Source organism: Schistocerca nitens, chromosome 9 (assembly GCF_023898315.1).
Source record: "Schistocerca nitens isolate TAMUIC-IGC-003100 chromosome 9, iqSchNite1.1, whole genome shotgun sequence".
Lineage (NCBI taxonomy): Eukaryota > Metazoa > Arthropoda > Insecta > Orthoptera > Acrididae > Schistocerca > Schistocerca nitens.
The window spans coordinates 277,063,530-277,087,362 of record NC_064622.1 but is presented as its reverse complement, the minus strand read 5'-3'; the positions used below and the strand labels follow the sequence as shown (position 1 = coordinate 277,087,362).

General features: G+C 40.3%; 1 protein-coding gene across 3 annotated transcripts in view; it reads left to right on the top strand.

Annotated features, from left to right (window-relative positions):
* The window catches only part of LOC126203351 (glutathione S-transferase 1-1-like), a 78,575-nt gene that overhangs the window by 33,951 nt on the left and 20,791 nt on the right, over nucleotides 1-23,833 (top strand). For all 3 annotated transcript variants that reach the window (XM_049937642.1, XM_049937643.1, XM_049937641.1), the window contains exon 3: nucleotides 10,745-10,886. In XM_049937642.1, the coding sequence (XP_049793599.1) occupies nucleotides 10,745-10,886 (142 nt within the window). The remainder of the gene's footprint in view (nucleotides 1-10,744; nucleotides 10,887-23,833) is intronic.

Genomic DNA, 23,833 nt, shown 5'->3' with positions numbered 1-23,833 from the left:
AGGGGACACTGAATAGTGCACGGTACATCCAAACCGTCATCGAACCCATCGTTCTACCATTCCTAGACCAGCAAGGGAACTTGCTGTTCCAACAGGACAATGCACGTCCGCATGTATCCCGTGCCACCCAACGTGCTCTAGAAGGTGTAAGTCAACTACCCTGGCCAGAAAGATCTCCGGATCTGTCCCCCATTGAGCATGTTTGGGACTGGATGAAGCGTCGTCTCACGCGGTCTGCACGTCCAGCACGAACGCTGGTCCAGCTGAGGCGCCAGGTGGAAATGGCATGGCAAGCCGTTCCACAGGACTACATCCAGCATCTCTACGATCGTCTCCATGGGAGAATAGCAGCCTGCATTGCTGCGAAAGGTGGATATACACTGTACTAGTGCCGACATTGTGCATGCTCTGTTGCCTGTGTCTATGTGCCTGTGGTTCTGTCAGTGTGATCATGTGATGTATCTGACCCCAGGAATGTGTCAATAAAGTTTCCCCTTCCTGGGACAATGAATTCACGGTGTTCTTATTTCAATTTCCAGGAGTGTAAATACCTTCTCGTTTTACTCATCCATAGGAACAGGGGTGCCTAGGTTGGATTCATGAACAACTATGCAGGGAGCAGAGGAGACGGGCCTCCCAGCCAATGGCTCGTTAACAACTAGTGACAATGGCAGGACCTCAGGGATATCTTCCTCCAGCGACGTGTCAACTTTCACAATTGTTAGCAGTGGCTCAGACTCTATAAGTGCCATAAAGTCCATTGGCAGTGGTGGTCTTGTCATGGTGGATGTTGGTGTGTGCAGAAGTCACACCTAAACCAAGCTGGGCACAAAGTAGAAGATTGCTGGTGAGCAGCATGTGGAAGTCTGGGAAATAGAGTCAGGAGCTGGGCTGACTGGGAGGTTTAGTTGGCAATGGTGGCAGTCTTGGGTGATTACTTAGGCCAAGGTGAGCTCAGATAGTGAGCGAATATCAGTTAGCTAGTGCACCCTGAGCTGACTGCAGTGTCACATGAAGTGCTCTTGTATGATTGCTATTTCAAAAATTATATGTCCACTCCTACCAGTGATGACTACTAGAGTCCACTCCAGTGTATGTCATAAGTGTGAGTGTCCACTACAGAGATCACTGGGTAACCCCAGGAGATCAATAACGGCCCCTTTTCAGATAGGCTGACTGTGTATGGAGTTGTATATGTACAAAGCAAAGAAGTATGCCAGAACTTCATCAGATGGAAAAGGAGAGAAGTAAAAAGACTGTGGGTGTGTATTAGTTATTTATTTACTCTTTATAATTACAGCCTATTATCTGAAAAGCTAAAATAGGCCATACAAATCACATTTCCGTGGATGGTAACAAATTATTTTAAAAAATACTACTTCTACTACTACAAAACTACGTTAAAACCCTTAACCAATTACCTAGTTACTAATCTACTACAAGCACTACAGAATTTGAAACTTCCTGGCAAATTAAAACTGTGTGTCAGACCGAGACTCAAACTCAGGACCTTTGCCTTTCGCAGACAAGTGCTCTACCAACCGAGCTACCCAAGCACGTCACACGACCCGCCATCACAGCTTCAGTACTGCCAGTACCTCGTCTTCTACCTTCGAAACTTCACAGAAGCTCTCCTGCGAACCTTGCAGAACTAGCACTCCTGGAAGAAAGGATATTGTGTACACATGGCTTAGTCATAGCCTAGGGGATGTTTCCAGAATGAAATTTTCATTCTTCTGTGGAGTGTGTGCAGATATGAAACTTGCTTGGGTAGCTCAATTGGTAGAGCACTTGCCCTCTGAAAGGCAAAGTCCCGAGTTCGAGTTTCGGTCTGGCTCACAGTTTCAATCTGTCAGGAAGTTTCATATCAGTGCACACTCCGCTACAGAGTAAAAATTCCAATTTGGAAACATCCTCCAGGCTCTGGCTAAGCCGTGTCTCTGCAATATCCTTTCTTACGGGAGTGCAAGGTTCGCAGAAGAGCTTCTGTGCAGTTTGGAAGGTAGGAGACAAGGTGCTGGCGGAACTGGAGCTCTGATGATGGGTCGTGAGTCGTGCTTGGATAGGTCAGTTGCTAGAGTACTTGCCCGCTAAAGGAAAAGGTCCCGAGTTCGAGTCTCAGTGCGGCACACAGTTTTAATCTGCCAGGAAGTCTCATATCTGTGCACTCGCGGCTGCAGAGTGAAAATTTCATTCTGACTACAAAATTTTTTCTGTTTGTTCATTTATTTTGGTGCATTTAGCTTATAGATGGTTGTCTCCACTACTGGATCTGCTTTCATACTGTCCCAGTCAACTACTATAGTCTGCCGGATTCCATGGGATTCAGGCAGCATGTCAGCACCGCTTCCACTACTGCTAGCAAACCACCATCACTGTTACTTCTTGAAGTCCACATTTCCATGATACAGTATTCATTCTTGGGACAGTATTTAAGTCGGTGGTCGCTGACATCAATTATCTTCCCTCTATCTGCAGAGTATGTGTCTAGCCTGGATGGCAGTATGATAACTTGTGGTTGGACGCCTCGTGATGTCTTCCTTGGCTTTCCTGGATACTGCGGCTGCAATATCGTCCAAGATGCATCAGGTCGACTCCCTCCTTGGTGCTGCTATGGGATCCAACATCCTTAATACCTGAAGTCCACTACCCTTTGCATCTTCATAGAGAATGCAGTTCCACAGTGTGTGTTCTAGTGTCCCAACACTGGCGCAGGCACAGCTATCATTCATTTGTCTTCTGATTTTCGATAGATACGTGGCTTAAGGGCCATGGGCAGTCAGGTAATGTATCAAACACTCTATGGATTAAGAAATCTCGCTTTTAATCTCACCCTGAAGTTAGGGCGAAATTTTAAATTCTCCTGCCTGCGCCTGAAGTGTCCCATTCATCCCTGCCACAGTTGTAATTCGTAATCTTTAATTGCCTTTTTCGAACTGGCCTCAGTTCAAAGCACTCTTCGTACTTCCATTTGATTACCATTCTTTAGCCAGTTGAAGACTCCCCTTTTCCTGATTTCCAAATCCAGTGGGCATATTCCCAGAATTACTAACAAAGCGTCTTTTACAGTAGGCGGCCGTTAATCTTAGTAGCACACCTCATTCAACTATTCTCACTACTGAGGCTGGCTTCACTAGCTGCAATCTATGAGCCCAAACGCTCTCACCATACCCCATGACTGATGCTAACATATACAGGTCTGGTGGTATGCTCTGTCTTCAAGGGTAGCCGAAATTGCGTATTTGCAATGGATATAATTTTATTCATCATGTTTGTACCTTTTCTGCCTGCTTCTTCTACAAGATGTGCAAAGTTACAACGTTCGTCCAGAAGATATCTCATTGCTGCGCTTCTCCTAGCGGTTACATCATTTAATTTTATTTTAGGGTTTCTTATTAAGTTCCCTTTCAGCAAGAGTTACGTTACTTTATGAGGTGCTAGTGACAGTTTAACACTTTAACACCAGCCTCCAAGTTCGTGGAGGGCCGCATTACATTTGTCTTCTATGGTTCTTCCAGAGTCACCACTTACAACGAACAGCACGTCATCTGCTAATGCCACCAGTCCACTTATGTTACAGCTGCCATGTAACTTCTGCAGTGTAGACTCCAGTGCTACATCCCAAAACTCTGGACCGCACACTGATCCTGTGGGCAGCCTTTTGTTATTGTCATCGTTACTTTCGTTCCTGGGCATGCTAAAGAAGCATATCACCTGTGGCAGTAATCTCTCAGGCAATTATACGGCGCTTCTGGACACTCCAAATCTCTAGGGCGACCACAGAAGGACGGCCATTGTAGGTTATCTCTAGAGCACACGTAGAATGAGTGCCTGTCACTAGTGAAATTGACTTATTAATTCCGTCTTCAGTTCAATTGCCTCTTCTAGACACGTAGTGTAATCTTTTGCATAATAGTTTTTCAAATATCTTGCCAAGAACATTCAAAAGACAAATTGGTATGTAGGATTCGGATTTCATTGGATCCTTATTTTTCCCTTTACTAATCATTATCACTTCAGCATTCTTCCATGGTGCAGGGACCCTTCCTTGCTAGAGACACTCATTGTCAGATCACAGAAGTAACAATCTAATTGGTCACATAAGACTAGTATTACTTCGGCAGGGATGCTGTCTGGTCCTGGAAATTTTGCCTTTTTCAGTCTTAAAATTATTTATCTAATTTTTTCTTGTGCAAAGGGGTACACAAGTTTATTGTTTCTATATTCTTCCCACATTTTCTGTAACTTACGCTATTGCCTTCTTCTTCATCATCAGGAAGTAGTTTCCCCTAGCAGGGCAGCTGACTTCCCAACTTTCTGATATCAGCCCATCATTCCTTCTGAGCATGGATGAGACTGTTGGTGATTGTACTTTCTCCCATACTATGTTATATTGTACACCCAGGGATCGATTTCTAAGTTAGCCTCCACAAATTGCTTCCATCACTCCATTTTTTGTTTTCCACAAATATTCCTTAAAATCTTGTTTGACATATGTGTATCTATGCAACCTTTGGACTTTTTCTTCTTGGGTTATGGTGTTCTGTTATAGCTCCCTGACTCTTCATGTTTAGCATCTTAATTTATGCAGCACCTCGGTCCAGATGCAAAGTACTCCTTTAGAAGACCTCTGCTGACAGTTATCGATGCCTCCATCACTCTATGTAGAGCCAGTGTCAATTCTTGGGCTTTAACGTCTATGTTATCACCCAGTGATGGACTTCCTGGACACTGAAAAATTCTTCTTAGTTCTACCCAGTTAGTGTCCTCGAGCTTTTATTTGGGCCTTATAAGCGTGTTTTCTGTGGAGTCTTGGATTTCCATTCCAGTGATGGTATAGTGTATGATATTGTGGTCACTCAATGTCATTCCACTCGCATCCTTCCAGCCTGTCACACAGCATGCTGCTGCATATTTGGTAAAGTGACATCAACATTTGACATTGCTCTGACCCTCCCTTCATAGGTTGGTGGATTGTGAGGTACATTCAATACCTGGAGGTTGAGTTCCATAATGGTTTTCTAGTTGTCTTCCACAGTCATAAGTCAGGCAGCTTTCTCACAAAACTGATATGCAGATGGAACAGAGGACTGTGTAGTGCCAGAGTGTGAACAGGAATGGGATAGGTGGGTGTACGACAATACTAACAAAAGTTGAGGCCAGGAAGGTTATAGGGACGTAGGATATACTGCAGGGAGAGTTTCCACCTTGAAGTTCAGGAAAGTTGGTGTTGATATGAAGGATCCAGATGGTGCAGGCTGTGAAGCAGTCATTAAAATGGAGAACACTGGGTTGGCCAACGTGCTTAGCAACTGGGTGGTCCAGCTGTTTCTTGACCACAGTATGTTGGTGGCCATTCATGCAGACAGACAGTTTGTTGGTTGTCCTGCCCAGATGGAATTCAGTACAGTGGTTGCAGCTTAGCTTGTCGATCACATGACTCATCTCACAGGTACAGGTAGGATACGTGATGCTTGTGACAAAACTGGAGTAGGTGCTGGTGTGAGGATGTAAGTGACAGGTCTTGCATCTATGTCTATTACAAGGATATGAGCCATGAGGCAAGGGGTCTGGAAGCAGGGTAGGGTTGTACAAGGATATTGTGTAGGTTCGGTAGGCAACACAATACCACTGTGGGAGGGGTGGGAAGGATACTGAGTAGAACATTCCTCATTTCAGAGTTAGTTGAAACCCTGGTGGAGAATGTGATTTAGTTGCTCCAGTCCTGGGTGGTGCTGAGTCATGATGGGAATGCCCACTATCTATGGGCAGACAGTGGGACTTTGGGAAGTGGGGGTGGTGGCTGGAGATATAAAGCATTGGACATGGGGGATCTGTTTCTCTACAAGTTTGTCAGGGTAATTACGGTCTGTGAAGGTCTCAGTGAGACCCTCAATGTATTTCAAATGGGACTGATTGTCACTGCAGATGCAATGACCATGGCTGCATGGAAGGGGCATCTTGGTATGGAATGGGTGAAAGCTGTTGAAGTGGAGGTATTACTGGTGGTTGGTACGTTTGATATGGACAGAGGTACTGATGTAACTATCTTTGGGGTAGAAATCAACATCAAGGAAGGTGGCTTGTTGGTTTACAGAGGACCAGGTGAAGCATATTGGGGAGAAGGCATTGAGGCTCTGGAAGAATGTGGATATGGTGTCCGTACCCTCAATTCAGATCACAAAGGTGTCATCAATGAATCTGAACCATGTGAGGGTTTCGGGTTCTGGGTGGTTAGAAAGGATTCCTCTAGATGGCCCATGAATAGGTTGGCATAGGATGATGCCATACGGGTGTCCATTGCTGTACCCTGGATTTCATTGTAGGTGATGCCGTCAAGGTAAAAGTAATTAGGGTGATGATATATGGTAGTTGGTCATGGCTAGGAAAGAAGTTGTAGGTTTGGAATCCATTGGGCACTGGGAGAGGTAATATTCAACAGCAGCAAGGAAATGGTCATTAGGGACGTTAGTGTAAAGAGAGGTGGCATCAATAATGACAAGTAGGGCAGCTTGTGGTAAAGGAACAGGAACCGTGGAGAGTCAGTAGAGGGAATGGTTGGTATCTTTTATGTAGGAGAGTAGGTTGTGGATGACAGGCTGAAGAAATTCTCTCATTTGGGGCACAGTAACCAGCTGCCATGGGGCATCCTGGGTGGTTGCATGTATGGACTTTAAGAAGCGTGGAAAAGGAGTGAGGGGACTGATAGGAGTGAGGAGAGAGATGTACTCCTGGGAGAGGTCCTGGGATGGGCCTTAGGATTTGAGGAAAGACTGAAGATCCTGCTGAACTTCTCAAATGAGCTCACTATGGCAGGATTTGTAGATGGCTTAATGACAGCTGGCAGAGTCCTTCTGCCAAGTAATCTCTGTGGTTCAGAACAGTGTAAGGTTAGCTTGCATGTCAAGGGATTTAGGGATTGATGATGAGGCAAGGTTTGAGTTTAAGAAATGTGGAAAGTTAATGGCAGCATTTAGGGGGCAGTGGGGGTGGATCATAGTTGGATGAGGTAGTGAACTGAGTCAGGCAGGGTTCAGCATTGGTCTTTGGTTGAGTCTGATTGTCAGGGATGGTGGCAAAAAGGTGCTTCTACTGTAGGTACAACGAGAAGGAGACAATGACTAACTCCCTCAAAGTAAAGGCAGCTTTGTACATTCACGATTCTGGGAGGAGAATGGTATCACCTGAGCCCCCTGCACACGTTTCTGAGGAAGGAAGGTGAGGTGTTAGTGTGTGGAGCTTGAAATCTCCGCAAAATAGCGGTCTAAGGTGTTTGAGAAAGCAATAGTGTCCACAATGTCATTATCTGCTATGGTCAGGCCAGAAATCAGAGAACGGACTTGATCACAGATAGCCAATGGAGATTGCCCCACATGATAGAAGAGAGAGTGAAACTGTTAAAGGAATTAGTAAATGAAATCCAGCTAGCTTTTTTGTTATCCCAAAGAATGTGATGACACTGTCCACGCAACTCTTTATATCAAATACAGTTTCCTATCATAGGATGACAGTAAAAAATGCAGAGAGCACATCTCCACATGCAAATCGCATCATGGAACTCCTTAGTCCACCAGGGGAGCGGGACAAGGGGCGGTAAAGATGAAGTGCCAGGTATGGAATGCTCCGCGGCATTAAGGATCATGTTCGTAAGGTACTTTACCTAGTCATGAATGCTGGGAGAATGTTGTTCGTTGAGCCGGACAGTGTGGCCAAGCGGTTCTAGGTGCTACAGTCTGGAACCACGTGACTGCTACGGTCGCAGGTTCGAATCCTGCCTCAGGCATGGATGTGTATGATGTCCTTAGGTTAGTTAGGTTTAAGTAGTTCTACGTTCTAGGGGACCGATGACCTCAGAAGTTAAGTCCCATAGTGCTCAGAGCTATTTGAACCATTTTGTTGTTCATTGAAGGTCGCGAGACAGGAGTGAAGCCCTAGTTGGCCTTAGAAAGCTGTCGGTTTGATTTGTACGTAGGTGTGGTAGGAGTCAGCAAATGGAGAGCACACAGCAAATGGTCACTTGAGTACGTGTCAGAGAGAATGGGCCACTTGAGATGACAGGCAAGCTGGGCAGGGCAGAATGAGAGGTCCAGATTGGAATAAGTGTACATGGAGTCTGGAGAGAATGTGGAAGCTCCAGTGTTAAGACAGATGAGGTTGAGTTGATTAGAAAGGTCAGCCAAGAAGGCACCTGTCAGACAGGATCTTGAAGAGCCCCAGAGGGGATGGTGCATGTTAAAGTCACCAGGGGGCAAAAAAGGGGTGAGGAAGTCGACCAACAATCTGGAGGAAGTCTGCCCTAGTGACAGTGAATGACAGAGGGATGTAGACATTTCAAAGAAAAAAGTTGAAGCGAGAAAGGAAAATGCAGACTGCAACAGTTTGCAGTCAGTGTTCAGTGAGATGGTTTGGCTATGGAGATCATCCTGGATGAGCAGCATAACTCCCCCATGAGATGGAATGCTGTCATTGGGAGGAAGGTCAAAGCAAACTGGAAGGAAACTTGGGAGATCAAAGTGGTTGCGAAGATGTGATTTTGTTCCTTGGAGACAGAAAACAACCAGATGCTGTGATTCGAAGAGCAGCCATAATTCCTCCTTGTTGGATATAATGCCACAAACATTCCATTGGAGAGGAGTCACAAAGGGGAATGGGGAAGATGGAACAAAGGAAAGGGCTGCCAAGAGCCAGCCTTCGAAGATGCATTGCTACGGGATTCAGAGGCTGGAGGATCCTGTTCCAAGAAATTTGCAGAGGCATTGGCTTTCTCTCTGGGTCAGACTGCGGATTCCAGGGAAGAAAAATGATAGGCAGTGCTTACTGGCAAAATGGAGGGCAGCCGGGTGAGGGTATCATGTGGTGACACCGTTGAAAAGGATCTCTGAGTCAAGGAAGGAGATGACCATTTGCCTTTATTCCATTTCTTAAAGCCTTCCTGGTTGGCAGACAAAGATTCAGATAGTTTTTGGCTGGAGGGATGTAAAAGTCATTGCAGGAGCATTCCTTTTATCCTTTCTGTCCTTCCAGTTGTGTAGCAGCTGTTTTTGCTACTGGGGGCAAAGATTTGGTGGCTTTTTGTGCAGCTGCAGAAGGAGGTGGGGATGCTACCATGATACTGAGTGATTTGACAACTGCAGTGCTGAAATGGAAGTTGTAAACCTGGCTGACCACATCCTTCAGCAGGCAAGGCATAGCAAGAACAGTACTAAAATTGCCGGATGATAAAATGCAGGTATTTCGAATAGCAGTAACTTGCTAGTGACAGGGACCAATTGGCAGTTGGGAAGGTAACAGCACAGGCTATCACCCCTCCCTGGGCCTGACCTGTACCAGGGGGTATGTGCGACCTGGGCTGGAAATTACACATCACACACAGTCACCTGTTACACATCAGACGTAGCAGCCAGCTCACAGGGAGGAAGAAGAAACGAAGAGAAACCTCAAATGCCAAAAGGAAGGAAGGAGAGGAGATGGAGAATGAAGAAAGAAAGAAAAACAGGTTCCAATGCTGGGCTATCAAGCTGCAACACTCATTCCTGAAAAAATGCAAGACATGTTTCCCAAGGGAAAAAAGAATAGCAAGAAGGTAGACATGTAGCACAGAAAGAGAAGACGTGCTGCAAAAGCTGGGCCCCCATGGTAGCCAAATATGAACTCACTGAAGCGTTGTGATCCCCTTGGGAGGTATCATCAACTTACAGAATATATGAGGATAGAACAAGTGGTCAGCTGATATCTTACTGAAGTAATAATTATGATATTTGTCCAAAATGATTCAGGAAACCTAAATCAGGATGCCGAGTCAGACCAAACTCCATCCTCCCACATATGGAGTCAGTGTCTTAACAACTACACTGCCTCATTCAGTTGGTTCCTACTGTACAAAGTTCATAGAAACTTAATCTGTACACTGCATTAATACTATATGTGAATTTGATCACATCAGCTAAATGTAACCTAGTAAATTAGACAGAAAGCCACTATTTTTGTTAAAGCATCTGCTTCCTAACTTGTATTAGATAAATATTATTTTTTATCAATTGATAGCATAATATTTACTGGATTGTACTGGTATTTTTCAATGAAAATAAACACTGTATTTTAACTGCAAAGGTGTGTTTAAAAAAGACTACTACTTTAGAATAAACATTGCGACTTGCCATGTAGCTACCTCGAAATTTTACTCCTTGAATGTAGATAATCATATAATTTTTATACTAAGTGGCTAATGATACGTGTTATATTCACTCCCAGTTTCTTGCTTCATGTAAGTTGAGAGCTCGTTGAACACCTTTGCAGCAGAGTTAATAACTCCAGTCTAAATCTTACACAAATGGTGAAGCCTGTAAGAAAATCATTTTTTTTGTTGGTATTATAATTTGTAAATCATAGTTTAGCTAAAACTGATATTTGTTGTTGGCAACAAAGAGTTTTCAGAAGAAAGTGTACTGAGAAGTATGTAAGTATTCTAAAATCCTTAGAGAGACCACTGTAAGAAGTGTGATTATCTATTTTATGCAATATACGGTTTGCTCCCCTCTTCTGAATAATATCATACTTTAGTTACTTGAGATGTACCTGGAATGATAAGGATTTTTTATGTGCTGTTTAAAATAAAATTGAAATGAACTGTTCATTCAGTCTCGTTCTGTCACCCATTTTGTCTATTTTTTGTGTGATTTTGATGAATATTTAACTTTTTCTATGTTATTAAAATAATTCTAATAACACTCAATTACTTTAACAGCCATGTTATTATTGCATACTTGGTGGATCAGTATGCAAAAGATGACTCTCTGTATCCTAAAGATGCTAAGAAACGGGCTCTAGTGAACCAGCGACTCTTCTTTAATGTGTCAACACTTTATGGACGTTTTTCTGCATATTATGTAAGTGCAGTAGTAAAACTGTATACATCAATAACAGTATAATATTTGGCAATATGAATTTCCATAATAATAATGCTACAGTTATTGTATTAGTGGCAATGAATTCCTCTCATTGTTACAATGATTTTAGTAGGTCTGCTCATTGTTGTGTATGACATTTCTAAAGCAAGGGTCTGAGTCTGTTAATTTCGTGACTTACTTTCTCTCTCATATACAAACATAAAGGTGACAAAGACATCTAAGAATATTCAATGACCCGCTGCACTTGATAGCACTGGTCAGAATTCTATACACTGATAGCCTCATAACTGTGAAGACCAGTGCTCCAGTGCTGAAACATTTGATTTCTCCAAAGTATCTAAAAGTGTCATATCACCCAACAGTACAACATATATGCCAGAAAACTCATTAGGGAAGCTCTAAAATGTGTCAGTTGGTGGAAGAACTGTTAACAAACTCTGATTTGCATATGACACCGTGCCTTTAGTAAGCAGCGAAGGTGAACTTACTAGGCTACTGACAAAAGTAAAGGGGGTTAGTCTATCATGGGGATTAGACATCAATCTCATCATGTCCAAATCCAAGATAATTATTGAGGAGCATGATTACAACTTCGTTCATTGTGGTCTTCAGTCCTGAGACTGGTTTGATGCAGCTCTCCATGCTACCCTATCCTGTGCAAGCTTCTTCATCTCCCAGTACTTGCTGCAACCCACATCCTTCTGAATCTGCTTAGTGTATTCATCTCTTTGTCTCCCTCTACGATTTTTACCCTCCACGCTGCCCTCCAATGCTAAATTTGTGATCCCTTGATGCCTCAGAACATGTCCTACTAACCGGTCCCTTCTTTTTGTCAAGTTGTGCCACATACTCCTCTTCTCCCCAATTCTATTCAATACTTCATCATTAGTTATGTGATCTACACATCTAATCTTCAGCATTCTCCTGTAGCACCACATTTCAAAAGCTTCTATTATCTTCTTGTCCAAACTATTTATCATCCACGTTTCACTTCCATACATGGCTACACTCCACACAAATACTTTCAGAAACGACTTCCTGACACTTAAATCCATACTCGATGTTAACAAATTTCTCTTCTTCAGAAACTCTTTCCTCGCCACTGCCAGTCTACATTTTATATCTTCTCTACTTCGACCATCATCAGTTATTTTGCTCCCCAAATAGTAAAACTCCTTTACTACTTTAAGTGTCTCATTTCCTAATCTAATTCTCTCAGCATCACCTGACTTAATTCGACTACATTCCATTATCCTCGTTTTGCTTTTGTTGATGTTCATCTTATACCCTCCTTTCAAGACAGTCCATTCTGTTCAACTGCTCTGCCAAGTCCTTTGCTGTCTCTGATGGAATTACAATGTCATCGGCAAACCTCAAAGTTTTTATTTCTTCTCCATGGATTTTAATACCTACTCCAAATTTTTCTTTTGTTTCCTTTAGTGCTTGCTCAATATACAGATTGAATAACATCAGGGAGAGGCTACAACCCTGTCTCACTCCCTTCCCAACCACTGCTTCCCTTTCATACCCCTCGACTCTTATAACTGCCATCTGCTTTCTGTACAAATTGTAAATAGCCTTTTACTCCCTGAATTTTACCCCTGCCACCTTTAGAATTTGAAAGAGAGTATTCCAGTTAACATTGTCAAAAGCTTTCTCTAAGTCTACAAATGCAAGAAACGTAGGTTTGCCTTTCCTTAATCTTTCTTCTAAGATAAGTCGTAAGATCAGTATTGCCTCCCGTGTTCCAATATTTCTACGGAATCCAAACTGATCTTCCCTGAGGTCGGCTTCTACCAGGTTTTCCATTCGTCTGTAAAGAATTCACATTAGTATTTTGCAGCCGTGATTTATTAAACCGATACTTCAATAATTTTCACATCTGTCAACACCTGCTTTCTTTGGGATTGGAATTATTATATTCTTCTTGAAGTCTGAAGGTATTTGGCCTGTCTCATACTTCTTGCTCACCAGATGGTAGAGTTTTGTCAGGACTGGCTCTCCCAAGGCCATCAGTAGTTCTAATGGAATGTTGTCTACTCCCGGGGCCTTGTTTCAACTCAGGTCTTTCAGTGCTCTTTCGAACTCTTCACGCAGTATCGTATCTCCCATTTTATCTTCATCTACCATCCTCTTCCATTTCCATAATATTGTCCCCAAGTACATCGCCCTTGTATAGACCCTCCATATACTCCTTCCACCTTTCTGCTTTCCCTTCTTTGCTTAGAACTGGGTTTCCATCTGAGCTCTTGATATTCATGCAAGTGGTTCTCTTTTCTCCAAAGGTGTCTTTAATTTTCCTGTAGGCAGTATCTATCTTACCCCTAGTGAGATAAGCCTCTACATCCTTACATTTGTCCTCTAGCCATCCCTGCTTAGCCATTTTGCACTTCCTGTCGATCTCATTTTTGAGACGTCTGTATTCCTTTTTGCCTGCTTCATTTACTGCATTTTTATATTTCCTCCTTTCATCAATTAAATTCAATATTTCTTCTGTTACCCAAGGAGTTCTACTAGCCCTCGTCTTTTTACCTACTTGATTCTCTGCTGCCTTCACTACTTCATCCCTCAGAGCTACCCATTCTTCTTCTACTGTACTTCTTTCCCCCATTCCTGTCAATTGTTCCCTTATGCTCTCCCTGAAACTCTGTACAACCTCTGGTTTAATCAGTTTATCAAGGTCCCATATCCTTAAATTCCCACCTTTTTGCAGTTTCTTCAGTTTTAATCTACAGTTCATAACCAATAGATTGTGGTCAGAGTCCACATCTGCTCCTGGAAATGTCTTACAATTTAAAATCTGGTTCCTAAATCTCTGTCTTACCATTATATAATCTATCTGATACCTTCTACTATCTCCAGGATTCTTCCATGTATACAACCTTCTTTCATGATTCTTGAACCAAGTGTTAGCTATGATTAAGTTATGCTCTGTGCAAAACTCTACCAGGCGCCTTCGTCTTTCATTTCTTAACCCCAATCCTTATTCACCTACTATGTTTCCTTCTCTCCCTTTTCCTGCTCTCGAATTCCAGTCACCCATGACTATTAAATTTTCGTCTCCCTTCACTACCTGAATAATTTCTTTTATCTCATCATACATTTCATCAATTTCTTCATCATCTGCAGTGCTAGTTGGCATATAAACTTGTACTACTGTAGTAGGCGTGGGCTTTGTGTCTATCTTGGCCACAATAATGCGTTCACTATGCTGTTTGTAGTAGCTTACCCGCATTCCTATTTTTTTATTCATTATTAAACCTACTCATGCATTACCCCTATTTGATTTTGTATTTATAACCCTGTATTCACCTGACCAAAAGTCTTGTTCCTCCTGCCATTGAACTTCACTAATTCCCACTATATCTAACTTTAACCTATCCATTTCCCTTTTTAAATTTTCTAATCTACCAGCCCGGTTAAGGGATCTGACATTCCACGCTCCGATCCGTAGAACGCCAGTTTTCTTTTTCCTGATAACGATGTCCTCTTGAGTAGTCCCCGCCGTAGATCCGAATGGGGGACTATTTTACCTCCGGAATATTTTACCCAAGAGGACGCCATCATCATTTATCCATACAGTAAAGCTGCATGCTCTCGGGAAAAATTACGGCTGTAGTTTCCCCTTGCTTTCAGCCGTTCGCAGTACCAGCACAGAAAGGCCGTTTTGGTTAATGTTGCAAGGCCAGGTCAGTCAATCATCCAGACTGTTGCCCCTGCAACTACTGAAAAGGCTGGTGCCCCTCTTCAACTTACAGGTTAGTTAAAGGATTTGGATGCTGTACATTCTTTGAGCTATTTTGCAACAGCCACCTACCATACAGGAAATTGCAATGATGATAAAGACGGTTGATTATGCTAGGGTGAGGGCTATGAAGAAGTTCTCCGATATCTGGCAGGACAGTGACAAGGAACATTACAAAGATCCAGCTTGTCAAAATACTTGTTTTTTTCTGTCTTTTTTTATGGATATGAAACGTGTACCCTCAAGGGCAGAGACAAGCAGCATATTGACAGATTTTAGCTTTGGTGCTGGTGCAGGATGCTGCATATAAAACAGAACAAAATAAGAACTAATATGTACACAATTAAGTAACTTAATCTCCTGGTGGCTTTCCTCTCATTGAACCAAAATATTCTCCAGTTCTTTGGCTATACTCTGAGAAGAAATGCAGAAAGTCTAGAAAAAATACTTATGGAAGGAAAGACTGAAGGGAAGAGCAGGATGATGGATCATATCAAGAAGCTCTTCAATCTACATCTTCAGCAGAATCTAAGAGAAAGTGGGTAACCACCCAAGATGGAGACACTTGGATCATGGGATCATGACACTCAGCAGTGAGTACACTGATGATGATTTACTCTCAGAAGACACAGAGATTATGAGTGGGTGCTGATAAGTCTTTGGCTTTTCCTAGCTAAAATAGGTATACACTCATTCTGATGTTTTTGTGCTAAGTGTTGTTTTTTACATTACATGTGACAGTAATTGCATAGCAGTAACTATCCCTCTCTCTCTCTCTCTCTCTCTTCCTGTGCAGGTTTGAAATAAATATGTTGCAAGAAAATAGAGAATTCACAGTGAAAGAGAGTCATGCTGTGATTGAGTATCTTATTTAAAATGGGATATGGCCAAACAAATTTATGATGATATGTCTGGTACATTGGGCAGCAACTGCCCTTCTTACTCTGCTATCAAGAATTGGGTTGCTACTTATAAAACAGGGCATTTGAAAAGTGAAGAGGATAAGCATCCTGGAAGGCCAACTCAAGTCACAGTTCTGGAAACTGTAGATGCTGTTAATTCTGTGATCCTGGATGTCCAGAGGATAATGGCTAAAAAGATAGCAGAGACCCTGGGAATATCCTGAGAATATGGAGGTCATATTATTTGTGACATTTTGGATATGAGAAAGCTCTCAGCCAAATGGGTTCCACAATGTTTCAATACAGACCAAAAGCTTGAATGAGTGGTTGCTTCACAGTCCATATTGTCAAGTTTTACCAGGATCCTGTGGGGTTTTTGGATTTTCTCATCACAGTGGACGAAACTTGGATATACAAGAATTATCCAGAGACCAAAGAAAGTCTGTATAATGGAGACACAGCGGCTAACAACATCCAAAGAAGTTCAGAACACTAAGATCAGTAGGCAAGATGCTCTCATGTGCCTCTTGGGATAAAGATGGAATCCTGCTTATTGATTACTTACAACATGATAAAATCATAATGGCAAAGTACAACTTCTCAACAAATTCAAGAAATAACTGATCTCCAAATGCAAAGGAAAGTTGAGAATAAAATCTTGTTTCTGCAAGACTTTTAGGTGGTTTAATGATGCTGGAACAAAGATGCCACAAATGTGTTCAGCTCAACAAGAAATCCATTGAGTATTTAACTCTGCTGTTCTCTTCACATTTACTAAACAAATGTACTGCTTGGGTCAATATGACCCGACATAATAAAAAGCTGAAAAAAACTTCTACTCACATGTATTTTCCGTACTGTTATATGCCAAAGGCATTGTTGTTATATTACAGTATGTTGTTAATGATCAAAGCAGTAATAATAATAATAGTAATAATAATAATAATAAACCCTGTGGAGGTCCGGGAAAAGAATAGGCCTCCGGTATGTTCTGCCAGTTGTAAAAGGTGACGAAAAGAACAAACCACTAATAGGGCTAACCCCCCTTTTAGTGTGATTACTTGGTTTAGGACAGAACTAAAGAAGCCTCGGACAAGCGCCGTCATGGTCGGGGACGACGCTTGAACCCTATTCCCGCCCACAAAGGTAACGACACTGCTAGCCAACTGGAAAATGATTTAAATCCTAATAGAAGTGTTTTGCAGGATATGCTTCCTAGAAGGAAAACAAAGACAGAGGATGAGATGGTCAGATGAAGTTAATCAACACCTCATGTTCTGTTATTACCAAGCAACAAACCTAGGAACCAACAAAACTGGATACAGATCACAAGTATACACAACATTTATTACCAGATACCCAGAATTAAAATTTTCTAACAGAACAATGGCTAGCTGATCAGATCAGTGTAATAATAAAAAATAACAGGATACCCCAGTCAGAATTAGAAAACATCAAACAACAAGTACAACAAATACTGGAACAAAATAATGTGCAATCAGAAGAAAAAGAAAATACAGTAATGGAATCAAATATCCCAGAGCAAACAAACAAAGACCAACACGCATCAATTAAACAATCAGAGGAAAACGAAATCTTAAGACAGCCACCAGAACAAGCACAAATAGAACACGAAGTGACACACATGTTAGATATAGAAGAGAAATTTCAGCTGACATATATAGAATACAAAGACACAAATACAAACATTAGGCCATTCTTGCATAGACTGCCAAATAACCCACAAGTCAAAACAACAATAAAAACTATCAGCACAATCATACACAACAAAATAAATGAAAACACAACTATGGAAGAGTTACAACTACTTGGTTTATATAGGAGCACTCACTACACTAAATATACACACTAGGCAGAGATGAGAACCAACCAACACACAGAAGAAACCCACAAAGCCAGCATGGCAACACAGGCTACAGAATCATGATGGCGCCGATAGAAAAGTGTAGTGGCACTGTGCTCTCGTCCAAAAGGCAAAAAATAAGCAGTTCGTCGTGTAAAGAATGTGAAAAGCGAGTTATGAAAGGTATTTGGTGTGTCAAGTGCAACTATTGGTTACACGAAAAGTGCGCGAAAATAAACTTAAAATACATCAGTGAAGATTTTCCGTGGACGTGTCACGCTTGTTTACATAACGAAACGGCCGATCTTGCAACTATAGTGGACTCCAAAAATGAAATTATAAAATTACTTCAAAATGACATTCAGGCATTAAAAACTGAAATACTATGTTTAAAGGAAGAAAATTCTAGATTAATACTTGAAAAACAGTCCGATGTGGGTGAAATACATAAAACAAAACAGCAACAAGAATTGAAAACCACGTGTGAAAGTGCAACTGCAAATGCAAGTAGTGTCACCAAAACTACAAAAAGTGGTCCTAAGGTTAAACAAGCTCAGTTTCAGTGTAAAAAGAATGTTAAAATTTACGGAGATAGTCATGCACCTAATATTTCAGATTGTATGTCTAACTCGACCACAGAAAACGTGCGCATTTCATCCGTTATTAAACCTGGGGCGAAGTTTGTTGATGTAACAAGCTCTGTAAACAACGACTGCACCGATTTTACAGAAAGTGATGTCGTTGTTATTATAGCAGGTTCAAACGACGTTTATTGCAACGAGGCCAGTTCATTTATTAAAAAGTTGATTGTTTTGTTAATGATGTTGTCCCATACAAATGTGATCTTGTCAAATATTCCGGCGAGATTTGATCTGCCCGACTGGTCGTGTGTGAACCGAGAAATCCGATCTACAAATAAAAAATTAAAACATTTCTGCTCCAAGTTAAAAAATGTGAGACTGCTGGACCTTAACAGTTATCAAAGAAGCAGCTTCACTGTACATGGACTACATCTTAATCGTCTGGGCAAGAATACTCTAGCAACTGACATCAACAGAGCTATTGTGGAAACAAAATGCGATAATTCAAATGTGATACCTTGTACCTCAGATGTCATACACACGAAAGACGGAAGTGATAATTATATATGCCTGCAGAGCAAGCAAACCGAAATAATTCCTCACTGCAGTGTCAAGACTGTTGATTTTTTAGGATAAAAAAGTCCCTCAGTGTTCCCAATTTAGAAACTATCAATTTGTGTGATAATGTTAACCTTGAGAAGGATATATCCTCTCATGATTGTACTAATGTATCATTTTTACATTATAATATTGAGGGCTTGGGTAACAAAATCGATGTATTTGAGGCCTTAGTTACAGATCTAGCTCCACATGTAATCGTGGTTACAGAGCATCAAAAAGGTAACCATAATATTCAGTATTATAAGTTACAGGAGTATAATCTTACATCGTTTTTTTGTAGAACAGAACATAAAGGAGGGGGTGTTGCTACTTACGTAAGGAAATGTAACCTAATAAGTTCTGTAGAAAAAGTATCATGGGTTAAGGATTATTGTATCGAGAAAGACTTTGAAGCAGTGATAATTAAGTTAATGATTGTATCCGTCCCACTTATTGTGCTAGGTATATATCGAGCCCCTTCTGGTAACCTCGAGGTTTTCCTGGAAGCACTGGATAGTGTATTGGGGAAGCTAAGCAAGGGTGGCAATACAGTAAATATTGTAATGTTAGGAGACTTTAATATAAACACACTAAGCAACAGCCAGGAATGCAAAGGTTTACAAGACTGCATAAGATCCTATGATATTAAAGATCTACTTGGTCATGTGCCCACTAGAATATCTGAGACAAGCAGCAGTTCCATAGATCATGTGATGACCAATTATGAAAATGTTGTTTCGGCACAGACTGTAAACGGGCACATATCTGATCATCTAGGACAATTATTAGTGATTGGTTGTCTTAATAAACTTAAACAAAACAAAAAATTTGAGAATCGAAGATTATTTTCTGAATACAACATCACCTTGCTAAAGAATACTTTGGGTCAAGAATCTTGGGAATCAGTTTATAGAGAAAGGGGAGTTGACAGCAAATGGGAAGTATTTGTAAAAATTTTAACTAGACATATTGATATTACTATCCCGGCAAAGAAGATGAATGTAAATAAAAATAAACCTCCAGTAGTGAAACGTGTAAAACTTGATGAAAAAACGAAAAGTCTCAAAGAAGGAATGGAGTATATGTATAAGCTACACAGAGAAACCAGTCTTGATTCATATAAAGAGGATTATAAAAAATATAAATATGAGTATCGCAAGGAAGTAAGGAGAAGGAAAGTAGAACATATTAGTAAACAGATCCGAAATTCTGACTGTGTCTCAAAGTCGTGCTGGGCAGTAGTTAATGATATGAGGAACACTGATTCAAAAACTAAAATTAATAATATAGAGTTAAGTATACATAATGATAATTTTTCTGATCCTTATATAGTTAGCAATATATTTAATGATTACTTTATAGATGCTATTGAAAATGATACTTGCATGAAACAGGAGAGGCCGTTTAAATATGATAAGGAAAAGGAAAGGGACTCTTGTATGCTACCTACAGTAACCATCAAGGATGTAACAGAGCTAATTGACAACCTAAAAAATAAAAGATCAGCTGGATGGGATGAATTCTCTCCTTTTCTACTGAAAAAATGCAAGGGTGAGTTAGCCAGACCGTTAGTCCATCTAATAAATTGTGTACTTGAAGAAGGTGTGTTTCCGAAGAAACTGAAACTTGCTTTAGTTAAACCTTTATATAAAAAAGGGGAAAGAAAACAGCCACAGAACTACAGACCAGTTGCCTTAACGTCAGTGTTTGGTAAATTAATTGAAAAAATAATGCTAGAAATCCTAATTGAGCACTATAATATGAATAACTTAATAGGAGATTTTCAACACGGCTTTAGAAGTGGTCGGAGCACCATATCTGCAGCAGTACAGTTTGTACACTGTCTGATGGAGAAAATAAATGAGGGTTACGAAACGGCAGGAGTGTTTTTAGATCTTTCCAAAGCGTTTGACAGAGTCCATCATGGCGCTCTTTTAAGTAAACTTGCTTATAATGGTGTCAGTGGGAAACTGTTGCTTTTAATAGAATCTTACCTTAAAGATAGACAACAATGCACAGAAGTTGTGTATGATAATGGAGAGGTAATTGCAAAAAGAAGATCAAAGATAAGGAACATAAATTTTGGTGTGCCACAAGGCTCTATCTTGGGCCCCTTCTTGTTTATTTGCTACGTGAATGATTTCCCAAAAGTATTAGACACCAGACATCATATTACTATGTATGCTGATGACACCTCTGGGGTTTGCTGGGCACGTAGTAATGATGACCTAAATTCAGTGGTACAGAATTTTGTTGAAAAAGCCCAAACACATTTTGAAAAAGAAAACCTGTGGGTCAATAATAACAAAACTAATTTAATTTATTTTAAGACAAGTAGTTCAAATAAAAATACTGTTCTAAATGAGGACATTCAGGAAAATACCTGTTCAGAATGTAAATTTCTGGGGATATATATAGATGACAGACTTTCGTGGAATCAGCAAATAGATCATGTCTGTGGTAAAATAACATCTAGTCTGTATTTACTAAGGAGATTAGTTCAATATTTAGATATCGAAGCAATAAAAATAGCGTATTTTGGGTTGGTGTATCCCCATCTATCTTATGGAATTGTATTGTGGGGTGGGTGTAGCCAATACAATATAAAAAGGGTATTTGTATTGCAGAAAAGAGTAATAAGAACTATGGCAAAAGTAAGACCCAGAACTTCATGTAAAAACCTGTTTATTAAGTTTAATATTATGACTATCTATGCAGTATATATGTTCCAATCAATATTATTAGTGAAAAAAGACAAAAAAGTGACAAACAGGAATATGGAAATCCATGATTACAATACAAGACAAAAATCAGACTTTCATATGGTGAGCAGACGATTGAATCTAACAACAAATACCCCATTAATTAAGGGAGCAATATTTTATAATTCTCTGCCAAACAACCTGAAACAGCTTTCTGGTAGAATTTTTAAAAACGAGTTAAAAAAATGGCTTGTATTGAAGTGCCCATACAGTATGGTGCTGACATGATTTGACCTCAGGAATGCTATATTAAATATACTTCAATGATATTTTACTTAGTAGCATGTAATCTATTTATATTGTGTATCAATAATCTGAATGTAATTATTATAACATTGCCCATGCATGTTAAATACATGTTTCGAGCTGTAAGATAAAGATAAATAAAGATAAAGATCAGAATAGAAAAGCTGAGAAAAGACATCGGACAGCCAACACAATTTATAAGAAATGAAATGTCAGAAAAAAAAACGAAAAAGGTTAGGTAAAATCGCACAACAAGAAGCGATAGAGCAATTAGATGAAAAGAAGCAGAAATTACAAGCATTGGCCAAACAACTTAGAAGATACAAAAAAAGTGAAAATAGAAGGAAACAAAACCAAACATTCAACACAAACCAAAAGAAATTTTATCAGACAATAGATAACACACACATTAAAATAGACAACCCACCAAACATAACAGACATGGAACACTTCTGGAGCAACATATGGTCAAACCTGCTACAACATAACAGGCATGCACGGTGGATACAAGCAGAAACAGACACATACAAGATGCTACCACAAATGCCTGAAGTGATAATTTTTCAACATGAAGTCACCCAAGCAATTAATTCTATGCACAATTGGAAAGCCCCTGGAAAAGATAAAATAGCAAATTTCTGGCTAAAGAAGTTCACCTCAACACATTCACATCCAACTAAATTATTTAACTGTTACATTGCAGACCCATACACATTCCCTGATACACTTACACATGGAATAACTTATCTGAAACCTAAAGATCAAGCAGACACAGCAAACCCAGCTAAATATTGCCCCATAACATGCCTACCAACAATATCCAAAATATTAACTTCAGTCATTACACAGAAATTAATAACACATACAACACAGAACAAAATTATAAATGAAGTACAAAAAGGCTTTTGCAAAGCAGCACGAGGATGTAAAGAGCAACTGATAATAGATGCAGAGGTGACATATCAAGCTAAAACTAAACAAATGTCGCTACACTACACATACATTGATTACCAAAAAGCTTTTGATAGTGTACCCTGTGGTGTCACTGCCAGACACCACACTTGCTAGGTGGTAGCTTAAATCGGCCGTGGTCCATTAGTACATGTCGGACGCGCGTGTCGCCACTGTGTGATCGCAGACCGAGCGCCACCACACGGCAGGTCTCGAGAGACGTACGAGAACTCGGCCCCAGTTGTACGACGACGTTGCTAGCAACTATACGGACGAAGCCTTTGCTCTCATTTGCCGAGAGACAGAATAGCCTTCAGCTAAGTTAATGGCTACAACTTAGCAAGGCGCCATTAGCCTTACATAGTTTGATAGTTATCGTATGAAATGTCTCATCAAGAATGCTGTATTCACAACAAGGATAAATAAAAGTTAAGTATTCGAGGAGCTGCATACTTTTCTTATTAGAATTCACTACTTATCCTGTTCCAGAATTCACGCCCGTCTGCGTTAGATAGCGTGCATTTTCGGCCTCCTCTATCTACAAGGTGTTGGCACATTCACCAACACATCATACCCCACTCATGGTTACTACAAATATTGGAAATATACAAAGTAGATCCTAAATTGATACAGTTCCTAAACATAGTAATGAAAAATTGGAAAACAACACTTGATATCCAAACAAATTCAAACAATATCACATCACAGCCAATACAGATTAAGTGTGGAATATACCAAGGAGACTCATTAAGTCCTTTCTGGTTCTGCCTTGCTCTGAACCCACTATCCAACATGCTAAATAATACAAATTATGGATACAATATTACTGGAACATACCAACACAAAATCACACATTTGCTATAGATGGATGATCTAAAACTACTGGCAGCAACAAATCAACAACTCAACCAATTACTAAAGATAACAGAAGTATTCAGCAATGATATAAATATGGCTTTTGGAACAGACAAATGTAAGAAAAATAGCATAGTCAAGGGAAAACACACTAAACAAGAAGATTACATATTGGATAATCACAGCGACTGCATAGAAGCGATGGAAAAAACAGGTGCCTATAAATATCTAGGATACAGACAAAAAATAGGAATAGATAATACAAGTATTAAAGAAGGACTAAAAGAAAAATATAGACAAAGACTAACAAAAATACTGGAAACAGAATTGACAGCAAGAAACAAGACAAAAGCTATAAATACCTATGCTATACCAACATTGATCTACTCATTTGGAGTAATCAAATGGAGTAACACAGAC